A 12,134-nucleotide genomic window follows, 5' to 3' on the forward strand; every position below is an offset into this window, starting at 1 on the left:
TATAAAGCATATGAAAATGGCAAGTGATTACAAGAGAGATTTAAATATAGTCAGATGACATTTCTCATTATGTTGGCACTTTTGGAACTATTTCACACATCTCAGTTGTTTCTATGGACCCCTAAGTGTTTGTGATCCTGTTGTGTCCAAAGATTGGAGACTGATTGTAGAAATGCATTGTAATGTTCTATAAAGTAACTCCGATTCCACAGGAGGTCCGGTATTGGTTTGTATTTTATGCTTCTATGTATGGGCAGTCTTACAAGTGAGGCACATTGGTGTTTTTTTTTGGTTTTCTAGATACTTTGAGATTGTTAACTATAATACACTATGTATTATTGTTAGTCTTCTATACAAAAATAAGCCAACACATTATGATCACTCTTACATGAAGCGCACAACATTGACTATCTTTAAGAACAGCCCATGTCACTGTCAGGGAGTAGACAGTAAGCTGACATTAGGCACTCATTAGTGTGTTGAATGTAGAAGAGATGGGATGGTGTAAGAGTGACTTAGGAAAGGACAAATTCATTATGGCCAGTCGGGTAGGTCAGAGCACTCCTGATATAGCAAGGTCAGTGTGGTGAGAACCAACAGTGGATCACGTATTAAACCCCGTCCAAAAACACATTTCACCCGATGTTAGGAGGTGAACAAAGGCTATCCCATATGGTATGAACCAACAAAGAAGCTTTTGTGGCACAAATCCCAGAAAATGTAAATGATTGTGATGACAGTAATGTGTCATGACACAGTGCATGTATCACTTCTGTGTATGGGACTGCGTAGCCACAGGCTAACCCCCTGTCCAACACCGAAAGTGCCTACAAGGGGCACATGAACATGGGAATTGGACATTGGAACAATGGAAGGAGGTTATCTGGTCTGATAAATCCTGCTGCATCATTAGGCTGGCCTGGTATGTGTGTCATTTACTTAGGGAAGACATGGCACCACGATGCATTGTGAAAGTAAATATACTTACAAGAGTTAAAGGATTTCCTTGGTACCAGGCATATGGCCGTAATGTTTTGACTCAGTAACGTATCAAGACCAGTTATTACTATTAAAAATTCTGACTTATTAATTTGGTGTTTGGGCTATAAAACATCCCACCGCGTGAACGTTTTTAAAACAGTGGCGATTGGTCAAAATCGGTGCTCTGACCAGTTTTTGAAACGGACTCTGTGCAGCATGGACCCTCCGGTATCCTAGTTGTTATGGATTGTAGTGCAGGCAGGTTCTTTCAAACTTTGGTTTCCCAGACATGGAAACTCTTATGGTTGGACATTATATTACAGGTTGACTTATTTCTAGAGTTCCATATGTATAATAAATAGAGGGTGTATCCCTGGTTCCCATACCTCCCTATAGTCCCAGTTTCGGCATGACAGTCCTGTTTTTCGTGTACTGCCCGCAGTGTTCCATGGAGCTTGTGGGTAGAATGGGTGGCCTCCCTCTCACCCGCTGCTCTTTTGTAATTACAGATTTGAAATTAAGTTTTTCAGCTGACTGGCATTGGTAATATCTAAATGTTAAAGCATATGTTGGTTCTATAGGTCTCTTACTACTACTTAGATCCAAGTATAATAATCATTCTATGAATTAAAGATACAAATTGTATGGCTGGTAACAAGTCTGTCGGACCAGAGCTTCTTACTTGTTGTATCAGTGCAGCGGTTTCATATCTGGGGATGATTACCCATTATAGCTAATTACAAGTGTTTTGCATTTGTGAATGGGTGTAGATCAGTGTTTCCCAACCACGGTCCTCAAGGCACACTAATAGGCCCTACACACTGGGCGATATCAGTCAAAGATATGAACGATCTCGTTCATTAATGAACGAGATACCGTTCATATTTTTGAGTGTGGAGGCACCAGCGATGAACGATGCTCGGCCCGCGCTCGTTCATCGCTGGTGTCCCGTCTGCTGTGCAGGCAGGCCAATATGGACGATCTCGTCCATATTTGCCTGCACTTCTATGGAGCCGGGTGACGGGGGGAGTGAAGAAACTTCACTTCCCCCGTCACTGCCCCCCCACCGCCGGGTCGGCCGTATCCGCCGTCGGGCAGCTCGGCGGCGGATCAACAAATGTGTAGGGCCCTTAACAGTCCTGGTTTTAGTGATACCCATGCTTGAACACAGGTGACTTAATTAGTACCTCAGTTATTTTGATTTAACCATCTGTGCTGAAGCCTGGATATCGCTAAAACCTGCACTTTTGGTGTGCCTTGAGGACCGCTGTTGGGAATGCCTGGTGTAGATCATCTTATGAAGAGACTTTACACTAGAGTGTAGGCAATTTAGCATTGCGTTGAATCTGCAGTTTAGGGGGCTACAGCCTCAAGTCCTTGTGTCACCAGTTTATATTCTGGTTTCTGATTAATGCATTGGAAAACAGAAATGTGATATTATTTATCCAACAAGTGTCATCAATGTTTTGTGCCTGTTCTCTTTAGAAATAAGCATCCTTTAGCACATTCATATGTATTTCACATAAATCACATTTCTCTAACGTCCTAGTGGATGCTGGGGACTCCGTCAGGACCATGGGGAATAGCGGGCTCCGCAGGAGACAGGGCACATCTAAAAAAGCTTTTAGGTCACATGGTGCGTACTGGCTCCTCCCCCTATGACCCTCCTCCAAGCCTCAGTTAGGTTTTTGTGCCCGTCCGAGAGGGTGCAATCTAGGTGGCTCTCTTAAAGAGCTAGTTAGAAAAGTTTTTTTTTAGGTTTCTAATCAGTGTCTCCTGCTGGCGACAGGAGCACTGCAACGAGGGACTTAGGGGAGAGACTTGCAACTCACCTGCCTGCAGGAGGATTGAAGTCTTAGGCTACTGAACACTGAGCTCCAGAGGGAATCGGAACACAGGTCAGCCTGGGGTTCGTCCCGGAGCCGCGCCGCCGATCCCCCTTACAGACGCTGAAGAACGGCAGAACGGAGGTCCGGAAACAGGCGGCAGAAGACTTCAGTCTTCATAGAGGTAGCGCACAGCACTGCAGCTGTGCGCCATTGTTGCTACACGGCTCACGGATCTCGGTCACGGAGGGTGCAGGGCGCTGCTGGGGGCGCCCTGGGCAGCAATATAGAGTACCTTAGAGGCAAATAAATACATCACATATAGCCATTAAGGCTATATGTATGTATTTAACCCAGGCCAGTTTATTAGAAAAACCGGGAGAAAAGCCCGCCGGAAAAGGGGCGGAGCTTATTCTGCTCAGCACTCGGCGCCATTTTCCTGCACGGCTCCGCTGGTGAGGAAGGCTCCCACGACTCTCCCCTGCACTGCACTACAGAAACAGGGTAACAAAGAGAGGGGGGGCATAAATTGGCGATATAAATATATATTGAGAGCGCATATATAAAAACAACACCTTCTAGGGTTGTTATATACTGTATAGCGCTTTTGGTGTGTGCTGGCAAACTCTCCCTCTGTCTCCCCAAAGGGCTAGGAGGGTCCTGTCTTCAATAGAGCATTCACTGTGTGGCTGCTGTGTGTGTCGGTACGTGTGTGTCGACATGTATGAGGACGAAGTTGGTGTGGAGGCAGAGCAATTGCCGATGATGGTAATGTCACCCCCTAGGGAGTCGACACCGGAATGGATGGCTTTGGTTATGGAATTACGTGATAATGTCAGCACATTACAAAAGTCAGTTGACGAAATGAGACGCCCGGCAAACCAGTTAGTACCGGTTCAGGCATATCAGACACCGTCAGGGGCTGTAAAACGTCCCTTACCTCAGTCAGTCGACACGGGTACCGACACAGATGAATCTAGTGTCGACGGTGAGGAAGTAAACGTATTTTCCAATAGGGCCACACGTTATATGATCACGGCAATGAAGGAGGCTTTGCAGCTCTCTGATACTACTGGTACCTCAAAAAGGGGTATTATGTGGGGGGTGAAAAAACTACCTGTATTTTTCCCAGAATCAGAGGAATTGAATGATGTGTGTGATGAAGCGTGGGTTACCCCCGATAGAAAAATGCTAATTTCAAAGAAGTTGTTGGCATTATACCCTTTCCCACCAGAGGTTAGGGCGCGCTGGGAATCACCCCCTAAGGTGGATAAGGCGCTCACACGTTTATCAAAGCAAGTGGCGTTGCCGTCTCCTGATACGGCCGCCCTCAAGGATCCAGCAGATAGGAGGCTGGAAACTACACTGAAGAGTATATACACACATACGGGTGTTATACTGCGACCGGCAATAGCCTCAGCCTGGATGTGCAGTGCTGGGGTAGTGTGGTTGGATTCTCTGACTGAAAATATTGAGACCCTGGATAGGGACAGTATTTTATTGACTCTAGAGCAATTAAAGGATGCTTTTCTTTATATGCGAGATGCTCAGAGGGATGTTTGTACTCTAGCATCAAGAGTAAGCGCGATGTCCATATCTGCTAGAAGAAGTTTATGTACGCGACAGTGGTCAGGTGATGCGGATTCCAAGAGGCATATGGAAGTATTGCCATATAAAGGAGAGGAATTGTTTGGGGTCGGTCTTTCGGACCTGGTGACCACGGCAACTGCCGGCAAATCCACCTTTTTACCTCAGACCCCTTCACAACAGAAAAAGACACCGTCTTTTCAGCCGCAGTCCTTTCGCTCCTATAAAAAGCGACCAAAAGGACAGTCTTATCTGCCGAGAGGCAGAGGAAAGGGTAAGAAAGGGCAGCACGCAGCCCCTGCCCAGGAACAGAAGCCCGCCCCGGCTTCTACAAAGCCATCAGCATGACGCTGGGGCTTTACAAGCGGACCCAGGAACGGTGGGGGGTCGACTCAAGATTTTCAGCAATCAATGGGCTCACTCACAAGTGGACCCGTGGGTCCTGCAGATAATATCTCAGGGTTACATGCTGGAGTTCGAAAGGTTTCCCCCTCGCCGGTTCCTAAAGTCTGCTTTACCAACGTCTCCCTCAGAAAGGACGTCGGTTTTGGAAGCCATTCACAAGCTGTATTCTCAGCAGGTGATAGTCAAGGTACCCCTCCTACAACAGGGAAAGGGGTATTATTCCACACTATTTGTGGTACCGAAGCCGGACGGTTCGGTAAGACCTATTCTAAATCTGAAATCCTTGAACCTGTACATACAGAAATTCAAGTTCAAAATGGAGTCACTCAGAGCAGTGATAGCGAATCTGGAAGACGGGGACTTCATGGTGTCCCTGGACATAAAGGATGCTTATCTGCATGTCCCAATTTACCCCTCACACCAAGGGTATCTCAGGTTCGTGATACAAGACTGTCATTATCAGTTTCAAACGATGCCGTTTGGTTTGTCTACGGCCCCTCGGGTCTTTACCAAGGTAATGACCGAAATGATGGTTCTTCTACGAAGAAAAGGCGTATTAATTATCCCTTACTTGGACGATCTCCTGATAAGGGCAAAGTCCAGAGAACAGCTGGAAGTCGGTGTAGCACTAACCCAGGTAGTGCTCCAGCAACACGGGTGGATTCTGAATCTTCGAAAATCTCAATTGACCCCGACAACTCGTCTGCTGTTCCTGGGAATGATTCTGGACACGGTTCAGAAAAAGGTGTTTCTCCCGGAGGAAAAAGCAAGGGAGTTATCCGAACTTGTCAGGAACCTCCTAAAACCAGGAACGGTGTCAGTACATCAATGCACAAGAGTCCTGGGAAAGATGGTGGCTTCGTACGAAGCGATTCCATTCGGCAGATTCCATGCACGGACATTTCAGTGGGATCTGCTGGACAAATGGTCCGGATCGCATCTGCACATGCATCAGCGGATAGCACTGTCACCAAGAACAAGGTTGTCTCTCCTGTGGTGGCTGCAGACTGCCCATCTGTTAGTGGGCCGCAGATTCGGCATACAGGACTGGGTCCTGGTGACTACGGATGCCAGCCTACGAGGTTGGGGAGCAGTCACAAAGGGAAGAAATTTCCAGGGCGTGTGGTCAAGCCTGGAGACGTCTCTTCACATAAATATACTGGAGCTAAGAGCGATCTACAATGCTCTAAGTCTGGCAAAACCGCTGCTTCAGGGTCAGCCGGTGTTGATCCAGTCCGACAACATCACGGCAGTCGCCCACGTAAACCGACAAGGCGGCACGAGAAGCAGGAGTGCAATGGCAGAAGCGGCAAGGATTCTGCGCTGGGCGGAGAATCATGTCATAGCACTGTCAGCAGTGTTCATCCCTGGAGTGGACAACTGGGAAGCAGATTTCCTCAGCAGACACGACCTTCACCCGGGAGAGTGGGGACTTCATCCAGAAGTTTTCCACATGATTGTGAACCGTTGGGAAAAACCAAAGGTAGACATGATGGCGTCTCGCCTCAACAAAAAATTGGACAGGTATTGCGCCAGGTCAAGAGACCCTCAGGCAATAGCTGTGGACGCTCTGGTAACACCGTGGGTGTGCCAATCAGTGTATGTGTTCCCTCCTCTGCCTCTCATACCAAAGGTGCTGAGAATTATACGGAAAAGAGGAGTAAGAACGATACTGGTGGCTCCGGACTGGCCAAGGAGAACTTGGTATCCGGAACTTCAAGAGATGCTCACGGAGGATCCGTGGCCTCTACCTCTGAGAAGGGATCTGCTTCAGCAGGGACCTTGTATGTTCCAAGACTTACCGCGTCTGCGTTTGACGGCATGGCGGTTGAACGCCGGATTCTAAAAGAAAAGGGCATTCCAGAGGAAGTTATTCCTACCTTGATTAAGGCTAGGAAGGAAGTGACTGTACAACATTATCACCGCATTTGGCGAAAATATGTTGCGTGGTGTGAGGCCAAGAAGGCTCCAACGGAAGAATTTCAATTGGGTCGATTCTTACATTTCCTGCAAGCAGGATTGTCTATGGGCCTAAAATTGGGGTCTATTAAAGTTCAAATTTCGGCCGTATCAATTTTCTTCCAGAAGGAATTGGCGTCAGTGCCTGAAGTACAAACTTTTGTCAAAGGTGTACTACATATACAACCCCCAATAGTGCCTCCAGTGGCACCGTGGGATTTGAACGTGGTTCTAAATTTTCTCAAATCTCATTGGTTTGAGCCGTTAAAATCGGTAGAATTAAAATACCTTACATGGAAGGTAACCATGCTGTTGGCCCTGGCTTCTGCCAGGAGAGTTTCAGAGTTGGCAGCTTTGTCATACAAGAGCCCATATCTGATATTCCATTCGGACAGGGCAGAATTGAGGACGCGTCCTCAATTTCTCCCTAAGGTGGTTTCGGCATTTCACTTAAACCAGCCTATTGTGGTGCCTGCGGCTACTAGCGACTTGGAGGACTCCAAGTTACTGGATGTTGTCAGAGCCTTAAAAATATATATTTCAAGGACAGCTGGAGTCAGAAAAACTGACTCGTTGTTTACATTGTATGCACCCAACAAGATGGGTGCTCCTGCGTCTAAACAGACGATTGCACGTTGGATCTGTAGCACAATCCAACTTGCACATTCTGTGGCAGGCGTGCCACAGCCTAAATCTGTAAAGGCCCACTCCACAAGGAAGGTGGGCTCATCTTGGGCGGCTGCCCGAGGAGTCTCGGCATTACAACTTTGCCGAGCAGCTACGTGGTCAGGGGAGAACACGTTTGTAAAATTTTACAAATTTGATACTCTGGCTACAGAGGACCTGGAGTTTTCTCATTCGGTGCTGCAGAGTCATCCGCACTCTCCCGCCCGTTTGGGAGCTTTGGTATAATCCCCATGGTCCTGACGGAGTCCCCAGCATCCACTAGGACGTTAGAGAAAATAAGAATTTACTTACCGATAATTCTATTTCTCATAGTCCGTAGTGGATGCTGGGCGCCCATCCCAAGTGCGGATTGTCTGCAATACTTGTACATAGTTATTGTTACAAAAATCGGGTTATTATTGTTGTGAGCCATCTTTTTAGAGGCTACTTCGTTTTGTTATCATACTGTTAACTGGGTTCAGATCACAAGTTGTATGGTGTGATTGGTGTGGCTGGTATGAGTCTTACCCGGGATTCAAGATCCTTCCTTATTGTGTACGCTCGTCCGGGCACAGTACCTAACTGAGGCTTGGAGGAGGGTCATAGGGGGAGGAGCCAGTACGCACCATGTGACCTAAAAGCTTTTTTAGATGTGCCCTGTCTCCTGCGGAGCCCGCTATTCCCCATGGTCCTGACGGAGTCCCCAGCATCCACTACGGACTATGAGAAATAGAATTATCGGTAAGTAAATTCTTATTTTAAGATCAAGATCAACAATCATAATTAAACCTTTTCCCTACAGGAGAACACATTTTACCTCTGTGACGTAGGTGGCTTAAGTTGAATTATAGATGTTTGTGTAACCTGACTTTTTCTTTTCAGTTACAGTACAGAACGGTTCAATGCATCAGAAGGATGCTGTAAACGATGATGACTTTGAGCCATATCTAACTAGCCAGACAAATCAGGTATGGTAAAATTGTCAATGCTGATAATCACAATTTGTTTGTAAGATCCATAATGTCTGTTTTGGCTACACTGATTGCTCTGCTGTGATATTTGGGCGCCTGTCTGTGTGAAGTCGTCATTCCCCCTTTTTTTTTTTTTTTTACTACTTAACCACAATTAAATGCATCTCTTCAATTTTGGATAGGGGATCAGAAAATAAGAGGCAAGCTATAGTAGTTTCAGACAAAACATATGCCCTAAAGGTTTTAAGGCAGAGCTCGATGAAATCTCATGTCCATAGTGCCTGTAAGAATACAACCTGGTGGCCAGTGCAATAATCCTGTCTCTTCTGTTGCAGCTGCCTATGTCTGGTCTCTTACTACTGTGGTGGAGGCATATGGAGGTGCTAGCAAATAAGAATTTATTGCAATCTGATTCACTGCCTATAATGTATTTTAAAATAGCAGATGACATCATCTTGTCAGTTTGCAGACTCCGGAATATGAGTGTCATGTTACTGATGCACAGGGTGTTCATTGCTTGTTTACTTGTGTGAACAACGATTGTACTTTCTGTGGACTTTGATGAAATACAATGAATAATTAATGTCATAGCTGTAGGAACCATCTGGTAGGAGAGTAACCTACTGTATAATGAAACAAACTAATATACACTGTAAATCCATATTTGCATTTCTTAAGAAATCTACTTTTTTATGATTAGTCCGTTTTATCATATCTTACGTTGTCTCACAATGCATAGAACATATTTTCTCTATCGTCCTAAGTGGATGCTGGGGTTCCTGAAAGGACCATGGGGAATAGCGGCTCCGCAGGAGACAGGGCACAAAAGTAAAGCTTTTACAGGTCAGGTGGTGTGTACTGGCTCCTCCCCCTATGACCCTCCTCCAGACTCCAGTTAGATTTTTGTGCCCGGCCGAGAAGGGTGCAATTCTAGGTGGCTCTCATAAAGAGCTGCTTAGAGAGTTTAGCTTAGGTTTTTTTTATTTTACAGTGATTCCTGCTGGCAACAGGATCACTGCAACGAGGGACAGAGGGGAGAAGAAGTGAACTCACCTGCGTGCAGGATGGATTGGCTTCTTGGCTACTGGACATGAAGCTCCAGAGGGACGATCACAGGTACAGCCTGGATGGTCACCGGAGCCACGCCGCCGGCCCCCTCACAGATGCTGAAGCAAGAAGAGGTCCAGAATCGGCGGCTGAAGACTCCTGCAGTCTTCTTAAGGTAGCGCACAGCACTGCAGCTGTGCGCCATTTTCCTCTCAGCACACTTCACACGGCAGTCACTGAGGGTGCAGGGCGCTGGGGGGGGCGCCCTGGGAGGCAAATGAAAACCTTTAAAAAGGCTAAAAATACCTCACATATAGCCCCAGAGGCTATATGGAGATATTTACCCCTGCCTAAATGTACTAAATAGCGGGAGACGAGCCCGCCGAAAAAGGGGCGGGGCCTATCTCCTCAGCACACGGCGCCATTTTCTGTCACAGCTCCGCTGGTCAGGAAGGCTCCCAGGTCTCTCCCCTGCACTGCACTACAGAAACAGGGTATAACAGAGAGGGGGGGCAGAATAAATGGCAATATATTAATATAAAAGCAGCTATAAGGGAGCACTTAATCATAAGGCTATCCCTGTCATATATAGCGCTTTTTGGTGTGTGCTGGCAGACTCTCCCTCTGTCTCCCCAAAGGGCTGGTGGGTCCTGTCTTCGTATAGAGCATTCCCTGTGTGTCTGCTGTGTGTCGGTACGTGTGTGTCGACATGTATGAGGACGTTATTGGTGTGGAGGCGGAGCAATTGCCAAATATGAGGATGTCACCTCCTAGGGGGTCGACACCAGAATGGATGCCTTTATTTGTGGAATTACGGGATAGCGTCAACTCGCTTAAGCAGTCGTTTGCCGACATGAGGCGGCCGGACACTCAATTAGTGTCTGTCCAGGCGCCTCAAACACCGTCAGGGGCTGTAAAACGTCCCTTGCCTCAGTCGGTCGACACAGACCCAGACACAGGCACTGATTCCGGTGGTGAAGGTGACGAATCAACCGTATTTTCCAGTAGGGCCACACGTTATATGATTTTGGCAATAAAGGAGATGTTACATTTAGCTGATACTACAGGTACCACTAAACAGGGTATTATGTGGGGTGTGAAAAAACTACCAGTAGTTTTTACCGAATCAGAAGAATTAAATGACGTGTGTGATGAAGCGTGGGGTGCCCCGATAAAAAACTGCTAATTTCAAAGAAGTTATTGGCTTTATACCCTTTCCCGCCAGAGGTTAGGGAGCGCTGGGAAACACCTCCTAGGGTGGACAAAGCGCTAACACGCTTATCAAAACAAGTGGCGTTACCCTCTCCTGAGACGGACGCACTTAAAGATCCATCAGATAGGAGGATGGAAAATATCCAAAAAGGTATATACACACATGCAGGTGTTATACTACGACCAGCTATTGCGACTGCCTGGATGTGCAGTGCTGGGGTAGTTTGGTCAGAGTCCCTGATCGAAAATATTGATACCCTGGACAGGGACAATATTTTACTGTCGTTAGAACAAATAAAGGATGCATTTCTTTATATGCGTGATGCACAGAGAGATGTCTGCACACTGGCATCACGGGTAAGTGCTATGTCCATTTCGGCCAGAAGAGCTTTATGGACACGACAGTGGACAGGCGATGCGTAGAGGAGTTATTTGAGGTCGGTCTATCGGATTTGGTGGCCACGGCTACGGCCGGGAAATCCACCTTTCTACCTCAAGTCACTCCCCAACAGAAAAAGGCACCGACCTTTCAACCGCAGCCCTTTCGTTCCTTTAAAAATAAGAGAGCAAAGGGCTATTCATATCTGCCACGAGGCAGAGGACGAGGGAAGAGACAGCAACAGGCAGCTCCTTCCCAGGAACAGAAGCCCTCCCCGGCTTCTACAAAAGCCTCAGCATGACGCTGGGGCTTCGCAAGCGGACTCGGGGGCGGTAGGCGGTCGTCTCAAAAATTACAGCGCGCAGTGGGCTCACTCGCATAAATCCCTGGATCCTGCAGATAATATGTCAGGGGTACAGGTTGAAATTAGAGACAGAGCCACCTCGCCGTTTCCTGAAGTCTGCTTTACCAACGTCCCCCTCAGAAAGGGAGACGGTTTTGGAAGCCATTCACAAGCTGTATTCTCAGCAGGTGATAGTCAAGGTACCTCTTCTACAACAAGGGAAGGGGTATTATTCCACTCTATTTGTGGTACCGAAGCCGGATGGCTCGGTAAGGCCTATTCTAAATCTGAAGTCCTTGAACCTATACATAAAGAAGTTCAAGTTCAAGATGGAGTCACTCAGAGCAGTGATAGCGAACCTGGAAGAAGGGGACTTTATGGTATCCTTGGACATCAAGGATGCGTATCTCCACGTTCCAATTACCCCTCACACCAGGGGTACCTCAGGTTCGTTGTACAAAACTGTCACTATCAGTTTCAGACGCTGCCGTTTGGTTTGTCCACGGCACCTCGGGTCTTTACAAAGGTAATGGCCGAGATAATATTTCTTCTTCGAAGAAAAGGCGTATTAATTATCCCATACTTGGACGATCTCCTAATAAGGGCAAGGTCCAGAGAACAGCTAGAGATGGGTTTAGCACTATCTCAAGAGGTGCTAAAGCAGCACGGATGGATTCTGAATATTCCAAAATCCCAATTAATGCCGACAACTCGTCTGCTGTTCCTGGGGATGATTCTGGACACAGTTCAGAAAAAGG

At 47.0% G+C, this 12,134-nt stretch overlaps 1 protein-coding gene across 5 annotated transcripts in view; it reads left to right on the plus strand.

Moving 5' to 3' along the window:
* Window positions 1-12,134, plus strand: part of YTHDF3 (YTH N6-methyladenosine RNA binding protein F3) — a 90,036-nt gene that overhangs the window by 32,169 nt on the left and 45,733 nt on the right. For all 5 annotated transcript variants that reach the window (XM_063923789.1, XM_063923785.1, XM_063923786.1 and 2 more), the window contains one exon: window positions 8,307-8,392. In XM_063923789.1, the coding sequence (XP_063779859.1) occupies window positions 8,327-8,392 (66 nt within the window). In that variant the 5' untranslated portion in view covers window positions 8,307-8,326. The remainder of the gene's footprint in view (window positions 1-8,306; window positions 8,393-12,134) is intronic.

The sequence above is a fragment of the Pseudophryne corroboree genome, chromosome 5 (genome assembly GCF_028390025.1).
Source record: "Pseudophryne corroboree isolate aPseCor3 chromosome 5, aPseCor3.hap2, whole genome shotgun sequence".
Lineage (NCBI taxonomy): Eukaryota > Metazoa > Chordata > Amphibia > Anura > Myobatrachidae > Pseudophryne > Pseudophryne corroboree.